Source organism: Peromyscus maniculatus, chromosome 12, assembly GCF_049852395.1.
Source record: "Peromyscus maniculatus bairdii isolate BWxNUB_F1_BW_parent chromosome 12, HU_Pman_BW_mat_3.1, whole genome shotgun sequence".
Taxonomy (NCBI): Eukaryota; Metazoa; Chordata; class Mammalia; order Rodentia; family Cricetidae; genus Peromyscus; species Peromyscus maniculatus.
Genome location: NC_134863.1, coordinates 21,787,283 through 21,814,781, shown reverse-complemented (window position 1 = coordinate 21,814,781; position 27,499 = coordinate 21,787,283). Strand labels below are relative to the sequence as shown.

Below are 27,499 nucleotides of genomic sequence, written 5' to 3'. Positions count from 1 at the left end.
TACTAGGAAAACAAAAACCGATTTAATTGCTAGGCGAGAACCCAGCAACTGGAGCCTCCTGCCACCTAGAGCCACAGAGGCACCCTACACCCGAGTCCCCTCCTCCTCTTGACGAAAGCAGCAGGGAAGGCGGAGTCAGTCCTGCGAACCCGAGCGGTCGTATTTCCCACTTGTCCCAGTTTCCCGCCGAACTTTAAACACTGACGCACAACTCTGGGATGTGCCATTCCCTTAAAAGTAGTTCAGCCTATCCAAAATTGAGACAGTCGTAGGAGTAGCTCTAAGGGAGTCCCCAGAACAATGTCCACATCTCTTCTCTGTAATATTTTCAAGCTCGAGATCTACCAAGAGCATCCTGAAACAGGTCTTTCCATTCCCCCAGCTCAACTTCGGCCCTGAACCACTTGGACCCGCTCATATACGTCACTTCCTGATTCAGAGCCAGGGAAGCCGGAAGCCTCACGCGCTGCGAAGAGGAGGTTCGTGCCGCTGTGGAGTTGTTATGGGCCGGAGGAGAGCGCCGGGTAGCGGGTCTCTGGGCCGGGTACTCATCCGGCATCAGACTCAGCGAAGCCGCGGCCAACGTCACACCGACTCCTGGGTAAGGAAATCCTTATCATCCATAGCCTTTCCGTCTCGTTCTGAGCGCCTTCATGCTACAAAAGTTGGAGCAAAGTCACACCTGAGCAGGATTTCGAAGCGGGTCACAAAGGAAAGAGAGGCTTTAAAACCGGACTAGGTGGGACTGAAACGTGTGTAGCCTTTCATGTCGGAATGTTTGCCTGTGATTGATCTTTACTCTAGAAGCCGTGGGCGCTCTTGGAAATGTCTAAAGGAAAATAATTTGTTTTCTTAAATGTTTTTTGAACGAGCCTCCGTGTGCAGCCAAGGTTGGCCCAGGACTACCTTCCTCCTGCCTCTCCCGGGAGGGTACTGGGATTACAAGCCATGGCCGCCCCGCTTGGATAGATCTTTAAACATTCCGATTTTAATTATCCAGAGAATGGTTTCTCTAGAAGTGGTTGGTTCCATCAGAAAAAGAAATAACTGTGATCCATGCTTCCCCTGTGTTTCCTCCTTGGGGTTTAGCTCAAGGAATTAACGTTGCTTCTAGGAGCTTGGGGAGGATCGTAGTAGGAGCCTTAAAAAGTAAATGAAGTGGAGAGATTACTTTAATCGCAGCACCCACGAGGCAGAGGCAGGCAGACCTCTATGAGTTTAAGGCCAGCCTGGGCTACATAATGAGTTTAAGGCTCACCATGGCTCCTGTCTTTTAAAAAAAAAAAGAAGAAGAAGTGGTTTGATTTTTGTTTATTGTTCTAGTTGTCACTTTTATTCTCTAGAGTATTTGAGAACATTCCGAGTTCTCATTAAGATCTTGTGCCGAAGTTGTTTGTCCTTGGTGCTCATGTGACTGCACGTCTATCACACTGTCCCATTTTCCAACCAACCAGACGGCTGGAGGGATACACACATGCGTCTCAGTATTCAAGTCTGGATGTTTGATTATTGGTCAGCTAACTGGTTTTGTGGGGACTTTACTGTTGTAGTAGCTACTATTTGGGAAATAGTTGGAGTGGCTGAATTTAAGTGTTAAAAAAATAAATTCTAATCTGTATTCTGATTGTCATTAATTCTAAGCTTGTGTTTTAATTTCTTTTAAGAACTGTGTTTGTACCTGTAAGTAAGCATATAGCAGGATGGTATTTATCAAACTCTGGGTTGTATGAGAAAATCAACTTAATAGTTTGCAGCTAGATCTTTTTTAATGGTCATCCCGGCCAGTCCAGTCTTCTAGCCCTTGGGGGTTTGGGGTGGAGGAGACTAAGGAGAAGAGGGGAGTAGACGTCTACACAGTTCAGGGTGGCCCTGAGACCTGCGGCCTCTGTGCTCTGCTCCTGTGATCACAGCATGTATCACCACGCTTTAAAACAGTCCTTCTCATACATCCCAGTGGAAACTTTTTAACTAGCTGGCTGGCAGAGTCAAGACAGTCTGGGTTCGACCTCTGCCTCTCTACTTAGTTTGCAACTACAGCCGAATTATTTTACCTGCTTAAACCTCAGTTTCCTAAGTAGTAAAGTAAAGACACAATACAGTTCACTTCAGAAGAGTCTGAAGATGAAACTGAATGATGGAAGGGAGGTGCCCTTGCTGAGGTAAGGAAGTGTTCATTTAAATATTTGATCTGGGGTTTTTGCATGGGTGGATATTGATGCCATTGACCGCCAAGGGCAAGTATTCTGCTGAGCTACGCCCCCAGCCTAACTAGTGTACATTGGAGAAGCGTCAAAGCACCTTGAGGAAGGACATAGACCAGTACCAGCAAAGTTCAGAGCCAATGGGATGCCAGGAGCAGAGGAGATGCCTCAGTCTTTGTGTTGTGTTTTGTTTGTAGTTGCACACGAGTGAACTCAATGATGGCTATGACTGGGGCCGCCTTAATCTTCAGTCAGTGACGGAACAGAGCTCCCTTGAGGACTTCCTTGCAACTGCAGAACTTGCAGGGACTGAGTTCGTGGCTGGTAAGTGATTTATTACCTAGTGCTTGTGACACTGGTCACTGCCGTCTTGCTCACTTCTTATGCATGCATAGGCTGTCTTTAATCCAAGAGCACTATGGGAAAGTTCCATGGGGGTAAGGTAAAGTCCACGCTGGTCTTTAAATTCAGCTCTAAAGAACACTTCAGATGCTAGGTGTGGTGGCTCATGCGTTTAATCCCAGAACTCTGGAGGCAGAAGTAGCTGGATCTCTGAATTCCAGGTCAGCCAAGGTTACGTGGTAAGAGCTGTCTCCATAACAACAAAACCTACTTTATTTAGATTGTACATCATCACATCAGGCTCAAAACATACCCTTGCTGCTCTCAGGTACCTGTACTTAGTCGTGTGTGTGTGTGTGTGTGTGTGTGTGTGTGTGTGTGTGTGTGTGTGTTTTCTAAGCACTTAGGACAACAACTGACAAATAGCATTATTATAAGTTATTTCTCTTACTGTTGTGAATGGCATGCTGCTTAGCAAGTCATTCATTCATTTGTTCAAAATGCCTTTGTTTAGCACTAGTTATTCTCAAACATTGTACTGGCTACTCAGAATAATATTAAAAGATAAATTTTATTTCTTTAAAATGTTCTTTTATGCATTTTGAAAGAAGTCTGTAGAAAACAGTGGGCCGTAAAAGATGGAGCTCATAACAGATTCTATCTGACAGAAGATGGATGAGCAGGTAATCGAACAGGAGACAGCCGTTCCCAGTGATGCACACCTGTGATCCCAGCATTTGGGCGAGCTAAGGTCGGAGCAGTTCCCCAAGTTTGAGGCCAGCCTGGGCCACAAATAGTAAATTCCCGGCCTTGGCTACATAATAAAACCCTATCTCCAAGCAAAAGTCAAACAGAGAGGCAGAGGCATCTAGACAAGATATGAAATAGCAGTCTGCTTTGTTCAGAAATTGTTACAAGTTTGGTTTTGCTGATGCAGGGGACAAGCTGTAATAGGCACAGACGGTGCGGGGTGGGCCAGGGCCAGATTCCAGGGAGGATAAGTTTAAGGGAAGGCCAAGTGTGATAGCACACGCCTGTCACCCCAGAAGGCAGAGGCCGTGAGTTTGAGGCTAGCCTGGTCTACATACTGAGTTCGATTACTCAGGACAACATAGTAAGACCTTGTCTTTAAAAGGAGAAGACGGGATGGACAAATGGTAAAGGGTTCCTTTATAGGTTTTTAGACAATTAATGACATGGTTTCAGATGTCGTTTTCTGTTGTGTTTTGTGAGTGTGTATGGGGGGAGGGGGTGTTTAGATTTGGGGGTTTTTTGATTTTTTTTTTTTCAGGGGTGGCTTTGATTTGGGAGTTTTTGATTTTTTTTTTTTTTAGGGATTGTTTTGAATCGGGGGTTTTTGATTTTTCTTTTCAGGGGGTAGTCATGCTGCCTACCTCCTAGCTTTATATGGTTGTGGTGCACAGTATGTCTTAATATGCACACACATGCAATGGAGTATTTGGCCATGAAAAAAAAAGCAAGTTCTGATATGGGCTACAACATTCAGGACCGTTTAAAACATTCTGAACTGGGGACATAATTCAGTGGTGGAACACTTGCCAAGCATGTGGAAAGTCCTGAGTTCGGTGCCCAGCACCAGGAAAGAATATAAACATGGTTCTCTTTATAGGAAAAGTCCAGAGTAGGCATATTTACAAAGACAGAATAGGGAATGGGAAGTACGTGCTAATGGATAAACATTTCTCTCCGAGGTTTCTGTCTGAATGTGGATTACCCCATAAAGCTGGATTGGAAAAGGCTCTTAGTGCCCTTTACCAGGCCATGTCAGTGTGGGTTTAGGTGGGAGGGAGAAAGAGTGAACCATGGATTATGTCCTATGGATTGAAAAACAGCACACACCTTTATCCCAGTAAGGCAAGTGACTCTCTATGAGTTGGGCCAGCTTGTCGCCATAGTGAGTCCAGAACAGCCAGGGCTACTTAGTGAGACCCTGTCCCTCTGAAAAGAAGACTTTTGGGTTTGCAAGATGAGTTAGAAACTGGAAGTGTACGTCTGTGAACCAGCTGCTTCTCCGTGATGCTCTGAGGGTTATTCTCGTGTGACTGGGCAGCAGTAACTCAGAGATCTTGTTCATAAACATACTCCTGACTCTTCCTCTGGAGACTCTGACTCAGCAAGTGAGGTCTAGACCAGTGAATTTCCATCTGTAACAAGGGCACAGAAAGTGGTGTATCTAACTGTGGAAGTGTGGGTGCTGAATGCTCCGTCAGCAGGGAGGTCACTGCTCTGGTATAGACAGGCTGAACTACTGAGCAGCAGTTGAAAGGAGGGGATTAACTCCAGGTGTTAACACAAAGGCTCTCCACGGCCTGTTGTCAAGTCAAAAGACTGTGTTCCCTGACCAGGCTGCGGATAGGCCTCGGTGGATGAAGCTCTTCTGCCAACCCTCACACCCCGTGTTAGGTCCCCAGGATCCGCGTGCGGTGGAAGGAGAAACCCAACTCCATCAAGTTGTCTTCGGACCTCCACATGTATCATGTCCCACCCCCATAAATAAACATGTGAGGTGTGTGCGTGTGACCAACCTGTGTATGCATGTGAATATTAGATAAAGAGACTCTGAAGGCTACACGTTTAATTCAAGGGAGAGGCTCGGAGTGGCCGGGATAGAGAGAAGGTTGGAGGTGGGTCAGAGAAAGGTTTGTAAGGAGAGCTTACTTTGCGATTGTGTAGTTAAAAGTTACAGTCCAAACATAAAACAGATGGATGAGGAAGAGGGACAGAGCGTGGGACTGGAGGGAGGTGGGACTGGAATGGGGTTGGAAACAGTTGGAAAGGTCAGGTCCTGCAGGGAGGTGAACGCAGGGTCCTGAAGGTGGGTGCACATCTAGAGACGTGTGGAGCAATGGTTGGCGTCCAGCGGCTTCCATTGCCTCTGCATAAGGTGATGACAAGGTTGTCCTCGGGAAAGGGAAGGGCAGAGCAGTTGCCACTGAGGGACTGGGGCAGGCTAACCAAGTGCTGGTGCAGTTCCTCCTCCATGGGAAGGCTGGGTCTGGGCAGTCCTCAGCCTAGCCGTTTGCCATGCCGTAGCCGTAGCACGGTGCCATTTCCTATAGCGGTGTGCATCTGGTGACACACGGGAATTCAGCAGCGGATAAGGGATGGATGTGCAAGGACTTCCGTGAATTAGCGAAAGGGCAGGAATCAAGGAGCTAAGTGGGGTACAGTGGACAGTCGCCATTGGACGGAGACGCTAACACCGCAAGAGCATCGGTTATGGGGAGTGCTCAGCCGTTGGTGGAGCTTGATAGGGTGAGTCCTGGTGGGTAACAGTAGTGGAGGTTACCAGGCTGCAGGGTCCTGGTGTTGTGATGGTTTGATGGGTAGCAGGCTGCAGTCCTTGCTCAGGGCTTTGAAACTGCGTTTCACTTGCCGCTTGAGGAGGAAGTGTAGCTGCCTTCTCGGGTCTCAGACAGTCCAGGTGATGGCTGAGCTGTGAACAGGGACTGCCTCAGCAGCCCGAGGGTTAGCGCTCTAGAGCACGCATCTCTCTATTACTAGTCACGCAGGACCCCTCGGGGGTTTTCTTGTTTTTGATACAGCCACTAATAATGACCATTAATATATATCTTGTATAAATTATAACAATAGTAGTTCACTGGTTCTAAAGGAACAAGTCTTTTGCTAAATCTTTGCCTCTACTACTATGAGCTAAAAACTACACACGTAAAATGAGGAAATTGGTTGTACTGAATCTTTATAATCCTTCCCCATTATTACTGTTTCTGTAACCGGGACATCCATTCACGTGGAATTTTGTGACATGGTACTCAAAGAAGTCGTAGCTTTTTGGAAGTTTTAGTGAGGTAATGAAGATGTCTTTCTCTGTGTAGAAAATTAATTGAAAAATTAACCTAAGAAGGCTTAAATTCTGTTTTGGAAAGTGGTTGGTATTCGAGCTTATAAAAATAATCAACATTCAGTATTTTAAATTACCTTTTTTGGATTTTGAGTCAGAATCTCAGTATCCCAGGCTGGCCTCAAACTCCTGATCCTCCTGCTTCCACTCCCAAGTGCTGGGATCGCAGGTGTGTACCACTACACCTGGTCGTCCAGGGCTAGGGGTAGAACACAGGGCTTCCTGGAGCTCACAGTCAGGCACTGCAGCAACTGAGGTACGTCCTCAGCCTCTGGATTGCATCCCGACTAAGAGCATTTTTCTTTCTGTGAACAGAGAAGCTTAACATCAAGTTTGTGCTCCCTGAGGCTAGAACTGGACTGCTGTCTTTTGAGGAGAGCCAGAGAATTAAGAAACTCCATGAAGAAAACAGACAGTTCTTGTGTATACCGAGGAGGTAAGTTGAGCAAGAATTTAGATCATCAGAAGACACAGAATGGGCTGGAGAGATGACTCTGTAGTTAAGAGCTGCCTGCTCTTCTGAAGGACCATATTCAATTCCCAGCACCCACATAGCAGTTCACAGCTGTCTGTAACTCCAGTTCTGGGCATGTGATGCCCTCTTCTGGCCTCTGCAGGCATCAGGCACACACATGGTGCACAGACATACTTGCAGGCAAAAACAGTAATACATGTAAAATAATAAATTAATAAAAAATGTAAAAGAGACATAGCCACTGAATAATATATTCTTAGTCGTTCATAATTGTCCTGCTTCTATCTCAGCTGCCACTTACATCCAAATTCTCTTTTGAATTTGGTAGCTTATATATAAATTTCTTCCTTTCTGTGATTGTTTCAGACCAAACTGGGACAGAAAAACTAGCCCTGAAGAACTGAAACAGGCAGAGAAAGATAGCTTTCTAAAATGGAGACGCCAGCTTGTCCGGTGAGTATTGGACCCTGAAGATTGCCTGGAAGTGCTGGTGCTGTGAGATGTCTTTCTTTATGCTGTGGATATGTGTTGCTCTGATTGATTGATAAAGCCATTTGGCCTATGGGAAGGCAGCTTAGAGGCAGGCAGGAAATCCAGGAGAGACAGGAAGAAGAAAGGAGGAGATGCCATCTTGCTGTCCAGGGAGCAACATGTAATGGAACAGGTGGCAAAATGTAGATTAATAGAAATGGGTTAATTTAAGATATATGAGCTAGCTAGCAAGAAGCTTGAGCCATAGGCCATTGCCACGCAATTTGTAATTGATATAAGGCTCTGTGTGTTTACTTGGCTCTGAGCAGCTGCAGGACTGGGCAGGACACAGGAAAACTCCAGCCATTTTACGCTATGTCTAGGCATTTTAGCTTGCACTACCATTTGCCTCCTGAAGCCTTTTAAAAGAAAAGGGAAATACTAGGCTGGAGTTCTGAGTCCTAAAGAACCTAAAGTTCTCAGCCCTTCGGTTCTCAGGACCTAAAGAACCGACTCCACAAGTTGTCTGTTGGCTTCTAAACATGCACACAGAGTAAATGACTAAAATGCCGTTTTAAGTGGGGGGAGGGTGGTAGCATCCATTACAGGTGTGTTTTGGTGTGTATATAGACAGCATTGCTGGGTGCAGGTGCAGCTGTGCACAGAGGTGCTCAGTGGTTATTCTGCTCCATTCTAGTCTTTTATTATTCATTTTGTGTGTGTGTGTGCGCGTTAGGGTGTATGTGCGCCAAGCGCATACATTGTCTCCCCTGGAACTGGAGTTACAAGAGGTTGTAAGCTGCCATGTGGGTGCTCTGCAAGAGCAGCCAGTGTTCCTAACTCCTCAGCCACCTGTCTGGCCCTTTTAGTTCCCAGAGGTGCTCCTCTGAGCAGTCTTCAGTAAGAGTTGTAAGAGAGAAACTCCTGCTGTGTAAGGATAAAATTTGAATTTGGTGGACTATAATATAACTAAGTTTTATTCTTGTGTTGACTCAACAGTAGGTATATTAAAATAATTGGACAGAGCCTGGTCTGGTGGGATAGGCCTGTAATTTAAGCTACTTACAGCTTGCCTAGGCTACAAACAAAAGTCAAAAGAGGGCTGGATGTGGTGAGTGGTAGAGCACTTGCTTGACATGCACAAAACTTCAGGCATAATCCCCAGCACCATAAACAATAATAACAAAATAGTGTTTATATACATATCTTCTTAATGTAATGAATTTGAGTGCTTATAATTCTCTAATACTATTATGATCAGGCAGAGATGTAACCTTCTCATTCTGAAGCCAGGCTAGAAGAGGAACAAAAGTTGATATTGACTCCCTTTGAACGAAATTTGGACTTTTGGCGCCAGCTCTGGAGGGTCATTGAGAGAAGGTGAGTAATGTTTTCCTTGTTTAATGAAGACATTGCAGTGTTGTTACTGAACCTAATGTTGACATGTGCTCCGTGCTCTGCATCCAGCAAGAGGGAGAGTAAATTACACAGTGAGCTCCTGAGAACTATGAAAAACAGAAAGTGGCCCTGACTAAACTATAAAGAGTCACAAAACTAAACCAAAAGTCTAATCTGGGAAAGGGACTAGTAAGATGGGGGAGGTATTCATAGGCTGGGACAGAGCTAAGAGAGGGAGAGAGAACATCATCAGAATGCATTATGTGCATGGGTGACATTTTCAGAGAAATTAATTTTTAAAAAGTAAAAGCTAAGCCGGGCGTGGTGGCGCACGCCTTTAATCCCAGCACTTGGGAGGCAGAGCCAGGCGGATCTCTGTGAGTTCGAGGCCAGCCTGGGCTACCAAGTGAGCTCCAGGAAAGGCGCAAAGCTACACAAGAGAAACCCTGTCTCGAAAAAACCAAAAAAAAAAAAAAAAAGTAAAAGCTAAAATCAGAGGACCAGAGAGAGGACTGAGCCGGAACAGCTTTGCTACTCTTGCAGAGGGCCTGCGCTTGGTTCCTGGCACTCACATTAGGTAGCTCACAGCTACTTGCAGCTCAGGTTCCTGGGGCCTGGCCGCCATGGCGCCTGTGCACACTCACATGGACACGTGCACCTAATTTAACACGGCTCTCTTTTCACTTCTTTTTAAAAGAAACCTGAAAATACACTGTGGTTCATTTAAATTGTAGTGGTTTTTAGGGCTGGGGAGGTAGTTGAGTTGTAGAACACTTACTTATCTGGCATGTGTGAGACCTTAGGTTCATTTTTCGGTACCAGGGGCGATGTGTGTGAATGTGTGTGTAATTCGATGACTACGTTTGACAGGTGTGTAAGAGTAGAGACAGGGCTGGAGAGATGACAGCTCAACACTTAAGAGCTCCTGTTGGACTTACACCACCACATGGCAGCTCACAGCACCACATGGCAGCTCACAGCTGCCTCTAACTCCAGTTCCAGCGGAGCCAAATCCCTCTCCTGGCCTCCAAGACATTGCAGATACATGTATGTGCACAGGCATACAGGCACCCAAGCACTTGCACACATAAAATAAAGATAAGTAAGTAAATAACTAAGTAAATGTTTGCATAAGGGGAGCTCCGTAGCTCCTCTGGTTACTTCAGCCAATGTACATTGACGGTTGAGGTCCTCCTGGAAAAGCGCAGCTTCAGAAGTGTGTGCTGTGAGGAGAGACTGCTCAGCCAAGTTCCAAGGACACCCGGAGGAGTGAAACGCAGCCCTTGAGCTCCGAGCACAGGCGCCTAGTGAAAAGCCAGGAGCAGTGTGATTGCGGAAAGAAAGCTGTGGGGGCTGTAGCAGAGGAGGCATGGTTGATAAGGACTGAGGACAACCAAGGTCTGTCTTTGTTTGGGGGACAGGGTTTCTCTATATAGTCCTGGCTGCCCTGGATCTCGTTCTGTAGACGAGGCTGGCCTCAACCTCAGAGATCTGCCTGCCTTTGCCTCTCAAGTGCTGGTATTAAAGGCAGGCACCCTGTTGCCAAGCTCCCAGTCATGATGGTCATGGACTCACCTTCTGAAACTGGCCCCCCAAATCGACTCTTTCTTCTATAATTTGCCTTGGTCATGGTGTCTCATTACAGTAATAAAATGTAACTAAGACAGAAGGGGGAAAAAAGTTTAAATTACTGTGCTTAGGAGAGCTATGAAACAAAAACTCCTTGTAAGCCCCACATGCCCAAGGACAGAGAACTTGCTGGAATGTTGGGGCTGTTGTTCATGCACGATAACAAGCCACTTTTTTCACTTCGGTAAACAAGCTTGGTTGCCCCAACTGCACAGGCTGCTTGATCACATGTAGGTAGGAGGTATGCAGGCAGGAAGTAATCAGGATGTATGCTTGTCCCTGATTGGACAAAAGTGGGAAGCATATAGATTTGTAGGTTTTGCCTTTATGAGCCTTTGATTAATGCAATTCACTGCCATACTCTAGGAATCCCGAATATGGACCTGGCAAGTGTCCATCATTTTGGCCAGTATTTAATAAAGCCCTCTTCAAATTTGGCTCAAAAATAAATTAAAAAAAAAAAGTGCAGGCACCACCATGCCCAACCCAGGTGACTTTTTAAAGCCACTGTCCCCCACCCAGCAGAAGTGTGCTGCTGCTGGCAGGTTCTACATAAGTCTCTCCTGCATAAGCTTCTCCTAAGTCTCAGGCTCTGCTGAGCTTGCAGATCCTGTCCTCTTCCCCTGGGGAGCTTTGGCAGAGCAGAATGGATGTGTGTCCTTCAGAGCTTCCATAGAGTTGAGGGTATGCTCTGCTTTTTCCCAAGAGAAGTGGACACAGAGTCTGCAGTACCTCACTGTTGACCTTGATGGAAGATGCCGTCTACATGCTTACCTATGGTTCTCGTTTTGTTCTCTTTCTCTGTTTATCCTGGCTTCTGCTGAACTGAAATGACTGGCATTTGTTTTCCATTCACATTTGAGAATGAAGTACTACAAAGCTGTTCAGATATAGTTTGCCTACTGGTGAACCTCTGTAGAGAGACTGGGCAGGGATCAGTTGTTTGGAAGACTCTAAGATGTTAGTATCTTTCTATCTTTTCTGTCAGGGTTTGTTGTTGTTGTTTTTTAATATTTATTTTTTTTTATGCATACAGTGTTCTGCCTGCATCCCTGCAGGCTGGAAGAGGGCACCAGATTTCATTACAGATGGTTGTGAGCTACTGGGTGGGTGCTGGGAATTGAACTCAGGACCTGGAATAGAACTCAGGACCTGAATTGAACTCTGGAAGAACAGCCAGTGCTCTTAACCCCTGAGCCATCCCTCCAGCCCTGTTGTTGTTGTTTTACATGTATTTAATTAATTGTGCATGTATGCCACATGCATGTGTGGTCAGAGATCAGCTTCAGGAAGTTGGCCCTCTCCTTTCATCATGTGGGACCTAGAGAATTGAACTCGCGTGTTCAGGTTTGATGACAAGCACCTGTGTGTTCCTTAAAGTTTAAAAAAAAGAAAAGAAAAAAGGAATGAAAATGAAAACACAGCATACCCAAGTCTATGGGAAAAGCCATTTCTAAGTGCCTACCTTAAGGAATTGGGGGAGGGGGCCCGTGGTAGTGATATCTTTAATCCCAGCTCTCCAGAGGCAGGCCCAGCCTGGTCTACACAGTGAGCTCCAGGTCAGCCAGAGCTACAAAGTGAGACCCTGTCTCAAAAGGAAAAGAACAGAACTCTGTGTAGGGTCTGAAGCTGTAGCTCCGTTGATAGGAGCGCCTGCCTGTCATGCATAAACCCTTGGGTTGATCCTCGGTACCACATAAAACTGGGCCATGTGTCTTCGCCAGTGTTCTGTTGCTGTGGGGAGTCATCATAACCATGGTGACTCTTAAGAAAGCATTAATTGGGGCTTGCTTCTCGATTCGGAGGTTTAGTCCAGTCTCATCATGGTGGGGAACAGGGTGCCGCACAGGCAGCTAGAGAAACAGCTGAGAGTTCCACATCTGGACCTCCATGCTGCAGGGAGAGACACTGGAACTGGCTGGGGCTTTTGAAAACCCAAAGCCTACCCCCAGTGACACTTCCTCCAAGGCCACACCCACTCTCACAAGGCCACGCCTCCTAATCCTTCTCAAGTAGTGCCACTCCCCGATGACCAAGCATTCAAATCTGTGAGCCTATGGAGGTTATTCTTATACAAGCCACCACAGCATGGTAGTGCCTGCCTATAATCTTGGCTCTCAAAAGATAGAGGTGGGAAGCAGAGAAGTAGTTCCCAAAAGTTACCTTCTGACCTTCATATGTGTTCTGTGCACACACTCACTTATATCAACACACACAAATTACATACTTTAAAAATCTTATTTTTTGCATACTTGTTTTGAGAGAGGGTCTCACTCTGTAGCCCTGGCTGCCCTGGAATTCAATATTGTAGGACCAGGCTAGACTTGAAGTCACAGGGATCTGCCTGTCTCAGTCTCCCAAGTACTGGGATTAAAGGTCCGTGCCACCATGTACAGCCTCAAAAAAAAAAAAAAAAAAAAAAAAAAAAAAAAACAGGTTCATCTCTGGCTACATAGCACCTTCAAGTCCTGCCTCAAAAGACAAAGACAAAAAAAAAAAAAAAAGAGCCAGGTGTTTAATCCCAGCACTCGGGAGGCAGAGCCAGGTGGATCTCTGAGTTCGAGGCCAGCCTGGGCTACAGAGCGAGATCCAGGCCAGGCACCAAAACTATATGGAGAAACCCTGTCTCGAAACCCCCCCCCCCAAAAAAAAGACACATGCACACACACCAAAACAAAAACAAAAAAAACCAAAACCTCATAGCTTAAAGATACACTTCACAGAGTTAGAAAAAACAAGAGCAAAACAAACTGAAAATCAGTAGATGAAAAGAAATAATTAATGAAATGGAAACAAAAAGTCAATGAAACAGAGGTGATCCTTCGAAAAATGATCAAGATGAACAAATTCTTTGCCAAACCAAATGAAAGAGAGACGATCATCCATAAAATTAGAGGCAAAGGGGAGGGACAGATAGCAATGAAATTTGGAAAATTGTTAGAACATACCTTAAAACATATGCTGCACCAAATTGGAAAAGTCTAAAAATAAAAATTAAAAAAAAAAGGATTTCCATAGTGGTGATGGAAAGGAGCTGGGCGTCTTCACGGGTCGGTCTGTGTTTAATCCCTCCTCTACATCCAACACCTCCTTCCTCCTTCCTCGTCTTGTCCCGTGCCCGAGCTCAGGTTCACCTTACCCACAGTAAGCCAGCCTTCTGCTGCTGGGTACTGAGACACAAGAGCAGACCAGCCTGGGAACTTACTGTTAGACTCCCACAGTTGTGTGCTCAACTCCTGCCTGGGCCTCTGGGGCACAAACAGTCTTCCTTCCTTCTCACTGACCAGGCATGTCTGTGGCTGTGCTCCTGTTCTTTAATGAGGGCCGTTACTTTTGTTCTTGGGGGGCGGGGGGGGGGGCAGAAGCAACCTCTATAGTCAGTCTTCCGTGACTAACAAGTTGTACTCTATTTACTTTTCCTGCCCCTAAGTTAGCATCTGGGTTCCCCAAAGTGAGCCTGTACATGTGAAAAGTTGGAGGTTCAGTTGGAGTACAGTATTACTTGCTGAACTATTACTGTATTTCCTTTTTAGAGTTTTTCATTACATTTAACCATTTACAAGTATCCACATGGTGGGGGCGGGCACTGACCACCATGGCACACTTGTGGAAATCAGAGACTAACTTGTGAGAGTTGGTTCTGTCCTACACCATGTGGGTCCCAGGGCCTAACTTAGTTGTCAGACTTGACAACAAGCTTTTACCGGCTGAGTCATCCTGCCAACACCTTCCTTAATATAGCAATATGTTTTACTCACACCATATGGTTTGTATCGCATAGAAATTGACCTGAGTAATTTAGAAATATTAGCGAAGTGACTACTGGCACATCATTAATAGGAAATATTTTATTGATGTCTTCCCTATAGCAGATGTCTCCTGTTTGCTGACAGGTTGGCTGAGCCATCTGTCTCTTTAATTTCAACAGTGGTTATCAAAAAAGATTTGATACACAACACGGAGGAAAATCAGGAAAGGGCTGAGGCACACAGAAGAACATCATTCTGTTCCAGTGAGGCATTCCCACTGTTACTGTTGAATAAATGCCTCCAACAGGCTAGCCTGGAATGTCTTCCCCCTGCTGATTTGAAGCTGTTTATTCCTTCTGTGTGTTGGTAGATAGAGCTAATGTTTGTCTTGTTGTGGTTTAGGCTATTCGTTTTTGCAGTCATGTAGCTTAATTTGGTTTGAAGATGGAGTTCACCCTGAAGGAGATACTGAAACTAACTTAGAGAAGTTTAAAACAGTTTATTAAAAATCAGCAAATCTAAGCCCTCTCATGTCTTTAATCCCAGCACTTTTGAGATAAGAGCAGCAGGTCTCTGAGTTTGAGACCAGCATAGTGAAGTCTGTGCCTGTGGGGTGAGACCTTGGTCTCAGAAAACAAAGTTGGCTGGCCAAATCAGGGTCTGGTGAGGGTGCTGTAGGGATGCTGTGTGTGCAATTTATCTCTTTCCGGTGGTAGCCGCATGCCCTGACCATCTTCCTAGCCACAGGGGCTGGAGGGAGGGAGGGGGCCTCTGAGAACCGGGGAGTAAGTGTTCTAACGAGGAAAATGCTGCAGTGTTCAGCACTGGCCTCTATGTCCCTTCTACATCTCGCTGAACCGGAGGAGCTTGCTGTCAGCATAGAAAGCTGTCTTCCTGTCACATTTTACATGAGGACAGACATCTTACATGTGGACTTGACATCCTTGCTTCACTGTGGCGCCTTAGGCTGACACTTAGTTGCATTTTGTTGTTTAAACACATGCTCCGAACCTGTGGGTGATCATTAGCTAGGCATCAGCTCTCCTCATTGGCAGCCTTGGGTTTCAGTACAATACTGACTATAATGGACGCTGTAGGTGATTAGTGTGAATTCAGATCAGACTGGATACTTAGTGAACTTCACCTTGGGGGTAGTTCAGGTACTCTCCTGACCTGAAGTTAACAGAAGTTGTAGTGGAAGGTTTAGCAGAGAAATGTCATACGAGCCCTCCAAGCCAATTAGAGCAGTGGAATGCTGAAGAGCATGGTCCAGACTGCCCGGGCACCCATTCTGACTTCCTCACTTCTTAGCTGACTTTGGGCAGATTATATGACTGTAATATACATCATAAAAACTGGGAATAACTATGCCTTAAGAAATTAGTATGGCAGCTGCTTAATGTATGCAAAGTAATTCCTATTATTACCATTAATACATGGCAGTGGTTCCTTTTTTAATGTTTTTCTAATTTGAGAATTTCATACATACATTTTTTTGTTGTTTTATTTTTTTATAGCCCACTGAGTCCAATTTGTGCTCATGGGTATGGGGCCTGACCTCCATTGGAGCAAGGTGGATGAACCAGGGGCCACAGCTGTAAAGAAAACTGACCCTCCTGAAGGCTTCAGGTGTCAGTAGGGGAGAGTTCGTGAGCCCCCATCCACTCCAAGCTGGAATGGCGACGGGCTTGATCTTGCTCAGGTCCTGTGCAGGCCGCTAGGCTGCTGAGTTCATCCGTGCACTGGTCCTGCTGGATCCAGGAGACGCTGCTTCACCCTGGTCCTCACCTTCTGGCTTTTCCGTTCTTCCTGCCCCTCTTCCTTAAGGGTCCTCGGACATTGCAGGAAGGAAGTGGGATGCAGATGTACTGTCTGGCTGAGCACTCCACAGACACCTACCCTCTGCACTTTGACCTGTGGGGAGTTCTGTGCTAAGCGCTGTGTGTCAGTCAGTGGTCACTTCTACTTTACACTAACTGCATTTTCTCACTTTCTTCCCCCAGTGATATTGTGGTCCAGATAGTAGATGCTCGAAACCCACTCCTGTTTAGATGTGAGGATTTGGTAAGTAAAGTCCGACTTGGATCCTTGGGACAGTAAGAAGGGGACAGCGTTCCTCGCAGCAGTTAGTGACTGAGCACGCATCCTGTCTGCTCTAGCTCGTTTACTCAGCCTTCCGCTCCTGGCGAGCTCGGGAGCGTGTGTAATGTGCTGTGTAGACAGAGCTCTGCTCCTGCAGTGGTTGTCTGTAGAAAGCACACAGACTTGCATGCCGTGTTCTAGCTGCTGGGTTGGAAGATACTTTGTTGCTAGCCATTTGCTGGTCTCTTGTTTCAGGAGACAGAAGTCAGGATGGCAGTTTGCTTTTATTTAAGATATTCCAGGCACTTTTTAATCCATCTCACTGAGTTCTCTCTTTTCACATCTTATTACACCCATGCTAGTTTACAAATGAACTACGCTTATAAAATGAGAGTCGTACTAAGGTGTAAGGATTGCTTAAAATGATGTAATCCATGAACCCCCCCCCCATGTGTGGTGCACATATTTGCATTTGAAGACCGTAGTGGTTTCTCTAAACTCATGAGTAACAAAAATCTGAATCGTTCTTTTAAAGTTCTTCTCAGAGCTCACAGAAAGGATCAATTAGTAGAATGTCTCATAATTTCTAATCTTTAAATTAGAAAGTGATTTAAGGGCCTCCTTTGAGGTGGCTCAGCAGGTCTAAAGGCACTTTGCTGCACAAGCCTGGTCACCTAAGTTTGACCCCTTGACCCCAGATAAAGGTGGACCAAGAGCATCGACCCCTCAGTTCTCCGTTGACCTCTACATACACGCTGTGTCATGAGTGTGTGCATGTACACACATTGTGCACACGCAATAATAAATCATATTTTAAGGGAAATGACTTAAGCCTGGTGTTGATGGTGGCAGCAGCAGTGAGTGCGCACCTTTAATCTTGAACTCACCGAGATCTCTCTGCAGAGACAGGCAGATCTCTGAGTTCGAGGACAGCCAGGGCTACACAGAGAAACCCTATCTTGAAAAACAAAAAACAAAGAAAAAAAGAGAGAGAAAGTGATTTAAAATGGGGTGGGGGGGTGACATAAAAATTTTAATTGGGAAGCTCCAGTGTAATTAACCCAGTATTTGTCTTACCTGTTTGAACAGACTGGAAATGCCTTTATCTTTACAGGAATGTTACGTGAAGGAGATAGATGCCGCTAAGGAGAACGTCATTCTGATAAACAAAGCGGACCTGTTGACTGCTGAGCAGCGCCTTGCCTGGGCCTCGCACTTTGAAAACGAAGGTGTGAAGGTTATTTTCTGGTCAGCTTTGGCAGAAACCATTCACTCTAAGGTAACCGGGGCTGGGGGACTTTCTCATGGTGGGCTTCAGGGATTGCTTTGAATTTTGGTTAATGTGCTTTGTTTATATTGGCAATTTGTAGGAGTTACTTTTGTTTGGGGATTCAATCATACAGATACTTTGTGATTTCAGATAATCAGAGATGCCTGGTGTCACATCTGGGACCTTAAGGAAGTTTCATAATGGTTTTGTATTTGCTTTTAGATAAACCACGGTACAGCTGAAGGATGTAGGAGCTTGTCAGGGTTTATCAGAATCTAGGTTTGTTTTTAAAACAAACTAAACTTGAATTAAAGATATATTATGCTATTTCTTTTATCTTTAACCCAAGTTTTACTAAAACAGCTTTAAAAAGTTAGTCATGGCATCTTTGATATTTAGAAGACACTTAGAAGTAATATCTTCGTCTTTTATCTCTTATCAGTCATTTGATTTTGGTGGTGTTAATGTAGGTGCTGTGCAGGCTGGGTGTGGTAGGGAACGCCTTTAATCTCAGCATAGTCAGAAGGTGCTGTCTGAGTTTGAGACCATGCTGGTCTGCATAGTCGGTGACAGCCAGGGCACAGAGAGATCCTGCCTAAAAAAAGATAGGTTCTGTGACTACAGTGCTTTCATTGGGTGAGTTCATAATTTACTGAGTTCTGAGCTCCAACTGAAAGAAGAAATCCCTTCCTCCACTTATAGATGGTTGTGAGCCACCACGTGGTTGCTGGGAATTGAACTCAGGACCTCTGGAAGAGCTGCCTGCTGGTGCTCTTAACCTCTGAGCCATCTCTCCAGCCCTAGGGGTACAGTCTTACTTCACACGCAGAAGCCCCTGGCTCGGCCCGCCCTGGACGGATCACTGTGCTGCACCCGCGTACCCACACACCTGTCTCCAGTCTATTTCCTGTTCTCCCTCCATAACCAGCCCACTGAGTGCAAGGTGCGGCTCCACAGGTCTGAAGTTTGTCCTGTCTGTTACTTCTTCAGGACCAAGGCAACAGTGTTGTTGAGGAAGCCAGCAGAACCGAGTCTGAAACCTCGAGTTTGGATGAGAATGAAACTCCACGCAGAGATTTGCTCTCACTTAGTGAGGGGTCCGCAAGTGACGAAGACGACAGTGAGTATGAGGACTGTCAGGAGGAGGAAGAGGAGGAGGAGGACTGGCAGACGTGTTCGGAAGAAGACAGCAGCCCCGAGGAGGGGGACTGTGGGCAGGACTGGAAGGAACACTGTCCTGTCGATTCTGAGGCTCAGAACAGAACAGTTCCAGAAAGCCAGCCCATGAACAATCGTAGCCACCTGGTGTCCAAGCAGGAATTGCTGGAGCTCTTGAAGAAGCTCCACACTGGGAAGAAGGTGAAAGACGGACAGCTAACTGTCGGGCTGGTAAGATGGAGTAGATCACGGCGCTGACTCCACATGAGAGAGCGTCTTCAGTTCTGTCCCTTCATAGCTACGCATGCCCCCGATAGTCAGGCTGCTGACGTCCTAGAGGACGTGCTTCCTTCTTGGTGCCCTCTGGCATCATGGGAGGAGGCAGTATGAGGGGCGGGGTCCAACTCAAAGGAAAGATCTCTGGGTTTGTATAGTTTACATACATGTTTATATGAAATGTGTCCTGTGGTCCTCCAGTTCAGTTCCTTGTCACGTCAGTTACTGAGAGAAGAGAAGAAGAAAGTCTTTGGTGTTGCCGCCAGACTTCAGTGCGGTGTTCTGTTGACATCCTGTGACCAGCTTACGCTGTTTTACATGCCCTTAGGGAGAATCTCAGTCCTGGCCCAAAACCATGACAGATACAGTCATTGCGTAAACATAATAAAATGGCATCCCAGCTCTAGGGTCTCATTCTAAAGGTGGCTGTGGAACTGCCCACTCCCCAGGAATACAGCGTGGCTGTGGGCTACAGCGTGGCTCTAGGGGCCCAGCCCTAGCTCAAGACAGGTAAGGGCTTAGAGAGGCATCTGTAGTAAAGATCTTTCCAGGAACAACACAGTGGAAGGGGTCGCAGCAGGGGTAGCCTGTCAGCTCTGCAGGAAGTTAGGGTGACTCATCCTGACTGTGTTCAGCCTCTCTCTCTCCTGCGTCCCACCACCTACATTAGAACAGGAGGCCTACTTAAAATGTAGGGTCTAAGCCGGGGGGTGGTGATGGTGGTGCACTTGGGAGGCAGAGCCAGGCAGATCTTTGTGAGTTCGAGGCCAGCCTGGTCTCCAAAGTGAGTTCCAGGACAGGCACCAAAACAGCACAGAGAAACCCTGTCTCGAAAAACAAACAAACAAAAAAAATGTAGGCTCTGAAGAGCAGACTCGGCAGCTGAGAGCTGCTTTTACAGAGGACCCACATGGCAGCTCCCAGCTGTCATTATCAGTTCCAAGGGATCTGACACCCTCTCCAGCCCCCAGCATCGCCTGCATGTGGTGCGCACAAAAATGAAGGCAAAACATCCTTATACATAAATATAACTAAAGTCTTATTTTAAAAACAATGGAGTAAGCCGGGCGATGGAAGTGCACGACTTTAATCCCAGCACTTGGGAGGCAGAGGCAGGCAGATCTCTGAGTTCGAGGCCAGCCTGGGCTACAGAGTGAGTTCCAGGACAGGCTCCAAAGCTACAGAGAAACCCTGTCTCAAAAAGCCAAAAAAAAAAGATGGAGTAAATGGTGTTTACTATAAATATTGGCTAAAGCCCTGCCTCTGGGGTCAGGCAGGCATAGTGTGATTCCTAATCCCATAGTAGAACTAACCTGAACACAAAGTTCCTTACAGATTTAAGGCTCTATTCTCTGTGCCAAAAGTTCACTTCCATGTGTATCAGAAAGCCCAGTTTCTCTACATGTGTCTTTGAGTTCTAGAAATAAAGTAGCCTCCACTGCTCTCTGGGTTCTTAACCCCGTGTATCCTCCTGAGAGTAGCTTAACTCACTGTTCTACAAACAACTCTACATCGCTTGCCGCATTTCCCTGGGCCCTGACTTAGAAAGCGCTGACGTGTTGAGATGTTCAGAAGTCGTGATTGTTGTTTGTCTGAGCTCAGCTTCACCCCTGTAAAAGATCTGGTGGAAACAGTGAGATACCTATAAATGGAACGTTGTGGGGCAGGCAAAGGGGATGAGGCTTATTGTAGGGGTGACAGCAAAGTCCGTAGAAACACAATTCATACAGCTGCATCGTGTGTCCGAGATGAGTCTGAATAGATGAAGCCAAGAACAAAAGGGGAGCAGACATACAGATCGCCGGTTGAACCAGCTTTCCGAGCAGCCAGGCTAGCATTTCTACCACTCAGGTAACCTCCAGTTCTTTTCTAGGTGGGCTACCCTAACGTTGGTAAGAGCTCGACCATCAACACGGTCATGGGCAACAAGAAAGTGTCTGTGTCGGCCACCCCTGGACACACCAAGCATTTCCAGGTATCTCAGAGTTCTTTGCCACAGCGCTGCTCCTCTTCCCTCCCACTCGCCGTGTGCCCCTCCCAACCTGTCACGTGTCTTTCAGACTCTGTACGTGGAGCCTGGTCTCTGCCTGTGTGACTGCCCAGGCCTGGTGATGCCATCCTTTGTGTCCACCAAAGCAGAGATGATTTGCAATGGGATCCTCCCGATTGACCAGATGAGAGATCACGTTCCCCCCATATCACTAATATCCTTCCTGTGTCAGCACCACTCTGGATTGGGGGGCATTGCCTTAGTCGAGCTTACTTGTAGGCATTAGAAACAAAGACGTGATCCTTTGCGTCTCTGTTAGATAGTCTCTCAAAGTTAGAGTTTGTTTACAGTATTGTTCCTCAAAGTGTTAAGGTCTGTTTCAGAGATAATTTTTTTTTTTTAGATTTATTTTTATTTTATGTGTGTGTTTGCTTGCATGTATGTCTGTGTACCACTTGCATGCCTAGTACCGTTGAAGGTCAGATGAGAGCATTGGATCCCCTGGAACTGGAGTTACAGATAGTTGTGAGCTGCTTTGTAGGTGCTGGGAATGGAGCCCTGGTCCTCTGCAAGAGAGGCAAGTGTTCTAAACCCCTGAGCCATCTCTCCAGCCCCTGAGATAGTTTGTTTTTGTTGTGTTTAGAGACAGGGTTTCTCTGTGTAGCTCTGGTGTTCTGGAGCTCCCTTTGTAGACCAGGCTGGCCTTGAACTCACAGAGATCCACCTGCCTCTGCCTCCGGAGTGATGGGGTTAAATAACCACCTGGCCTTGTTATTTTAAAAATGCATTTAAGGTGATCATTGGTGTGTAAGACTGTTTAAGTGCATAAGTAACTGTACTCTGCTAAATAGATGTAGGAGCATAGAGTCAGTTCAAGAGTAGATTCCTTGACAAGTTAACGTTTGCCAGCATATCCCACGCCGTGTTTTGGAAGCTACCTATGGTATTAACATTATAAAGCCTGGAGAAGACGAAGACCCCTACCGACCTCCAACCTCAGAAGAGCTGTTGACGGCTTATGGATGTGAGTTGTCTGTCATTGTATATCACGGGCAGTGTTCGTAGAGGTCTGGAGCAGGTCACTGTGCATCTCCTGTTTCATTCCAATGACATAAGTACCACCGCTTTTCATCTCATACTCCAGATCAAGTCGGCACTTCCTGTTTGTAAGAACATGACTGCACGTGTACAGTTGCTCAGACCACTGCCCACACAGAGCTCTGTGTAGATGAAAGCCTCTGGCCGGGAATCTTAAAGGCATTGCCAAGTTCCTCTAATTTTACTGTGTGTTTCTTTTTAAGGTGTATTATTTTCACTTATGTGTATGTATGAGGTTATGTGTACATGAGTGCTGGTGCCCGTGATAGTCAGAGGCATTGGAGCCACTCAGAACGGGTGCTGGGACTCGAACTTGGCTCCCTTGAGTCCTCTGTAGTAGCAGCACACACTCTTTACTACTGAACCATTTCTCCAGTGCCCACTTTGTATTTCTTTGATTTTGTCTGTGTGAGGTAGTCTCACTGTGTAACCCTGGCCAACCTGGAACTCATGGATACCTCCCTTTGCCGCCTGAGTGCTGGGATTTAAGATGTGTGCCACAACACTCAGCTACTTTGTCTGTCTGTCTGTCTGTCTGTCTGTCTTTTTTAAGATTTTTTTTTTTTTAGAATTTTATTTTCTGTGTATGACTATTTTGCCTACATGTATGTCTGTGCATTGTGTGTATGCCCAGTGTCTGAGGAGGCAGTGGATGCTCTGGGACAGCAGTTACTGATAGCTGTCAGCCACCATGTGGGTGCTGAGGATTGAACTGGGTCCTCTCGGGGGAGGGGGCGCTAGTGTCTCTGTAGGAGTCTGTGCACATGAACGCAGTCCCCCTAAATGGTCAAGAGTGAGGTTGGATTCCCTGGAGCTGGAATTCCAGACACCAGGAGACACTGGGCATGGGACTGAGACCTGCGCTCGGGTTCTCTGCAAGAGCAGTGCACGCTCTTGACCACTGAGCCGCTCTCCAGACCGGCATTCAGGTTTCTGTGTGTATGATAGGAACTAGGAGTCTGAGTCTTTTCTCCTAAATTGAAAAGGCTGCGTAGCCAGTATGTGCAGGGCTGAGTCTTGAACCCAGCACTTCTGCCAAAAGAGCTGTGTTCTCTCTCACCTTAGAGCAGGCTTCCTGGTGTGTTTGGGACGTCTGCCAGGGCTGCCTTTTGTTTTGCAGGTGGTATTCTCCTGCAGGTAGCCTCCCTGAGTAAATGCCCAGGATCAGGGATAGAAGGAATAACTAATTGTGAGAAACTGGACGTGTCTGTCACATGCTGAGTGATGAGATACTAGATCAGCTGCAGAGGCCGTGTCTGTCACATGCTGAGTGATGAGATACTAGATCAGCTGCAGAGGCCACTCTGCGTTAGCAAATGTTGTTGATGATAATATATGTTACACGGTGAGAAGAAATTAATTCCTCACGGGGCTGTGGGAAGGGACCCGATGCACATCACCTCAGGCCTTCCTGCTGTGGTGCCGACTCCTAACTGAGCTTTCCCACGGTTGGTTTCTCTCACAGGCATGCGAGGATTCATGACGGCACACGGACAACCAGACCAGCCTCGCTCTGCACGTTACATCCTAAAGGACTATGTCAAAGTGAGCGTCCCTGTCCCCCTTGAGGAAGCAGGCTTCCTTTCCCATGCATCGTGTTCTAGCTCAGGGCAGCCTGTTGGGGAGGTGTTTCCATTGAGATGGACTGACGGCAGGTGGCGTGTTTCTAGTGGTGCGAGGACTTGACCTGTGGGCCTCACACATGCTGGGCGGCTGCTCTGCCACTGAGCCCCGGCCCAGCCCTCAGAAATGATAGGATTTTAGACTCCAGCCTGATGTTCCCATGCGTGTGTCCTGACGTCAAAGAACACTGAACACGACTTAGAAATGAAGTGCAGAGAAAGGTCACAGGGAAGGGCCCTGTCACAGGGAAGGGCCCTGTCACAGGGAAGGGCCCTGTCACAGGGAAGGGCCCTGTCACAGGGAAGGGCCCTGTCACAGGGAAGGAGCTGCTGTCAGAGTGGACTCCGGAGTTGCTGCAGACTGAAGCACAGAAAGCTCCTTCAGCCTCTGCCTGCCTTGAGGACCTTTGCCCTCCCGGGGTAACGCGGTCACGGTGTGCTGTTGTCTCTGTAGGGTAAACTACTGTACTGCCACCCTCCTCCTGGAAGAGATCCTGTGACCTTCCAGAATCAACATCAGCAACTCCTAGAGAACAAAACAAAAGCTGAAGAAATACGACTCCAGCCGGGCAGAGACAAAAAAGCCAAACAGATTGAAAATGGAGTTGACAAAGCCTTTTTCCATCAGGTTAGTGTAAGAAGAGCCTGTGTGTAACTTCTCATCCAGTACATTTGAAAATCCAAATATTTACTATTTAAACATCGAGTGGACTGGAGAGGTGGCTCAGTGGTTTAAAGCTCTGCTGCTCTTCAGAGAACCTGAGTCTGATTCCCAGCACCCACGGGAGCACGAGGCTCACGGACACTGTAAGTTCACACAGCACACTGTTACCTGTGGATATGGGTGTTTTACCTGCACCGTGTGCGTCTGGAAGTCATGAGGACATCGGGTCCCCTGCAGGTGGAGGTGAGCCACCATGTGGGTGCTGAGACTGAGCTGGGTCCTCCGCAACAGGAGCCCCCTGAGCTCTCTCCCCGACCCCACTTCTTGGCTCTTGGGTCTTGCTTTGTGCCTCGAGCTGACTTTAGCTTCCCTGGTGCTAAGATGACAGCTGTGCATCACGAAGCCTGGCTCCACACACAGATTGGAAGTGTGAAGTGGTTTCTATTATAGCCACAGCTGTGCAGCCATGGCCACACCAGTTGTAGAATTTTATCACTCCAAAAAGAAACCCCATACCACTGACAGCCACTCACTTCCCCTCTTTCCCCCTCCCCTGCCAGCCACTAACCTGCTTTTTCTCTGTGTGGGGGGTGGTCTGCTCTGGGCATTTCACGAGTGGAGTCACGCTGTGTGATCCTCTGTTCCTTCGCTTAGCTGTTCCAAGGTCCACCTGTGTCGGAGCGTGTGTCCACACGTCATCCCTTTTTATTACAAATAGGTTACTGTAAAGAAGCGTCATAGTTCTTTTCCCATTTGCCAGTTGATAGACGTTTGGGGTATTCTCACAGTTTTGGCTAATAGGATTAGGTTGCTAGGTGTGCGTGCATCTGTTTGTGTGGTGTGTGTTCACATTCGTGAGTGAGCACCACAGGCTGGAATGTTTCTGTCATTTGGAAAGCTGTGCTTTTAGCTTGTGAGGCGCAGCCAGCCTGTCTGAGATGGCTGTGCTGTTGGGCATGCTCGCCAGCAGCACCGGGGGCGTCATGGCTCCACATCTGCCCAGGGCTTCATTTGCCGGTGCTGTTTCAGCGTCTGAAGTAGTCTCTGGTGGAGCCCTTTTTCTTCCCCTGGCACTTGATGATGAACAGCAGCATTTCACAGACTCAGAGGTACCTATGCATTTCCTGTACAGAAATGAGTTGTGAGAGGTTTTTGTTGTTGTTGTTGTGGTGGTGGTGGTGGTGGTGGTGGTGGTGGTGGTGGTGGTGGTGGTGGTGGTGGTGGTGGTGTGTGTGTTGAGGGGGATGAAACAAGGTCTTACATAACCACACTGACCTTGAACTCTGTAGCTAAGGATGGTCTTGAACTCCTGATCCTCCCGCCTCCACATGCTGAAGACATCTGTATACACTCCAAACAAGGTGTGATGGTGCACATCTGTGATCCCAGTACTTGCATTCAGCTCCCACATCCACACATACGCATCTTCTCACTTCCACAAATATGCATGCATGCATACATGAACATAAAAATAAATGAATCAATATTAGTAACTTGAATTGCTTCATCATAGCTGGTAGCATTTTCTTTTTGTGTTTGTTTGGTTGGTTTTTGTTGTTATTGTTTTTGTTTTTTCAAGACAGTTTCTCTGTGTAACAGCCTTGTATAACAGTAAAGTTGTTTTGGAACTAGCTCTGTAGACCAGGCTGACCTCGAACTTACAGAGATCCACCTGCCCTTGCCTTTTAAATGTTGGGATTAAAGGCAGGAACCACCTCACACAGTGGCTGGTAGCATTTGTTTTCAATGTCAGGTTTGTGTACAAGCATTAAGTCATTTGGTTGTGTTTTCAATATTCTTTAGTAGGGGCTGGAGAGAGGCTCAGTGGCTAAGAACACACGCTGCTCTGGCAGGGAACCTGGGTTTGGTTCTCAATGCCACAATTGTCGTACAGAACATTCAGTTTGTTTAGTTAGTTAGTTAATTAGTTAGTTAGTTAGTTAGTTAGTTAGTTAATTAGTTTTTGAAACAGGGTTTCTCTGTGTAGTTTTGGTACCTGTCCTGGATCTCTCTCTGTAGACCAGGCTGGCCTTAAACTCACAGAGATCCGCCTGCCTCTGCCTCCTGAGTGCTGGGGTTAAAGGCCGGCTCAATTTAATTTTTTAATGCTTGCAGAGATTTCTGAAGGCATTGCATGAGAAAGCTGAACATTGCATTATGTGAGGAAAAAAAAAATATTTTCAATAAAAAGAAAAAAAAGTTGAAAGTGTTACCTTAACTTAATGTCCACATCTAAACCTTCACCTCAGTAGTAATACTTTACTGCATGTGACAATCATGGATATTACTTTATAATTTTGTGTTCATATTACTAAACAAACTGAATATGTCTCGAGCGTCAGTGTCTAACGTATGCTGAAGCAGCCTGGATCTGACATCCATGGAGACTCAGGCTCTATGTGGTGGTGTATACCTGTACTCCTAGCACTCCAAAGACAGAGAATTGGGAACTCAAGATTTGCTGGGGCTACACAGTAAGACCCTGGCTCAAGAAAGAAAAAAATAGGAATGCCCAGGAAATAGTTTGAGTTAACAAGGGTTTGGATGGTTCTAGATGACATTGGAAGCTGTTGGACTGAACAGTAGATAAGGAAGGCTGGAAAGAGGTGAGCTAAGAGAGGGTGCTGGGGAGCCTCAGATGAGGGGTAGGGAGTGAGACAGGAGACCCGTGTGCTGAGTGAGTTGCTCCTGTCCTGAGAAGCCTGTTCATGTCTCCTGTGTTTCCTCTCAGGAGAACGTCAGAGCGCTGACCAAAGGGGTCCAGGCTGTGATGGGCTACAAGCCTGGGAGTGGCCTGCTGAGCGCAGCTGCTGTGAGTGCTGAGAACCACGTGGCTGGGAAGCCCTGGAAAAAACATGGCAACCGAAACAAAAAAGAGAAAAGTCGTAGGCTCTACAGACACCTGGATATGTGAACTTGCTCAGCCGAAGTGGCGTCTGCATCGTTCAGGTGGACATGAACCAAAGCCACTGCTGCCTGTGGGGCTTCCCAGACACGGGCACTGTGGAATGCACCCGGAAGTCTAGACAGTGTGGCAGCCTTTGGAAGCACCAACTGTGCCTACAACAGTCATTGCGGTGTCCCAGGAGTCTCCTTCTGCAGAAGGCTGACGGATATGTGTGTAAACATACATACAAATGCATATTAACTTTGTTTTTGAAAAGTTATTAAATTAATTGGCCACTGATTCA

At 46.7% G+C, this 27,499-nt stretch overlaps 1 protein-coding gene across 1 annotated transcript; it reads left to right on the top strand.

Moving 5' to 3' along the window:
• Positions 1-206: 206 nt before the first annotated feature.
• Lsg1 (large 60S subunit nuclear export GTPase 1) lies at positions 207-27,499 on the top strand. Its single transcript, XM_006974482.4, has 14 exons — positions 207-601; positions 2,399-2,525; positions 6,742-6,862; positions 7,268-7,354; positions 8,666-8,752; positions 16,152-16,212; positions 17,345-17,509; positions 18,491-18,889; positions 20,808-20,909; positions 20,995-21,138; positions 21,825-21,948; positions 23,488-23,567; positions 24,099-24,272; positions 27,040-27,499. The coding sequence occupies exons 1-14, from the start codon at positions 503-505 to the stop codon at positions 27,220-27,222; spliced, it is 1,953 nt and encodes a 650-aa protein (XP_006974544.1). The 5' UTR covers positions 207-502; the 3' UTR covers positions 27,223-27,499.

Bases quoted from the DNA above. Each gene is read 5' to 3' on its own strand.
- Lsg1 (XM_006974482.4), top strand. From the start codon at position 503: ATGGGCCGGAGGAGAGCGCCGGGTAGCGGGTCTCTGGGCCGGGTACTC. The intron at 6,863-7,267 runs GTAAGTTGAGCA...TGATTGTTTCAG, and splicing joins TTCTTGTGTATACCGAGGAG to ACCAAACTGGGACAGAAAAA. The intron at 18,890-20,807 runs GTAAGATGGAGT...GTTCTTTTCTAG, and splicing joins GACAGCTAACTGTCGGGCTG to GTGGGCTACCCTAACGTTGG.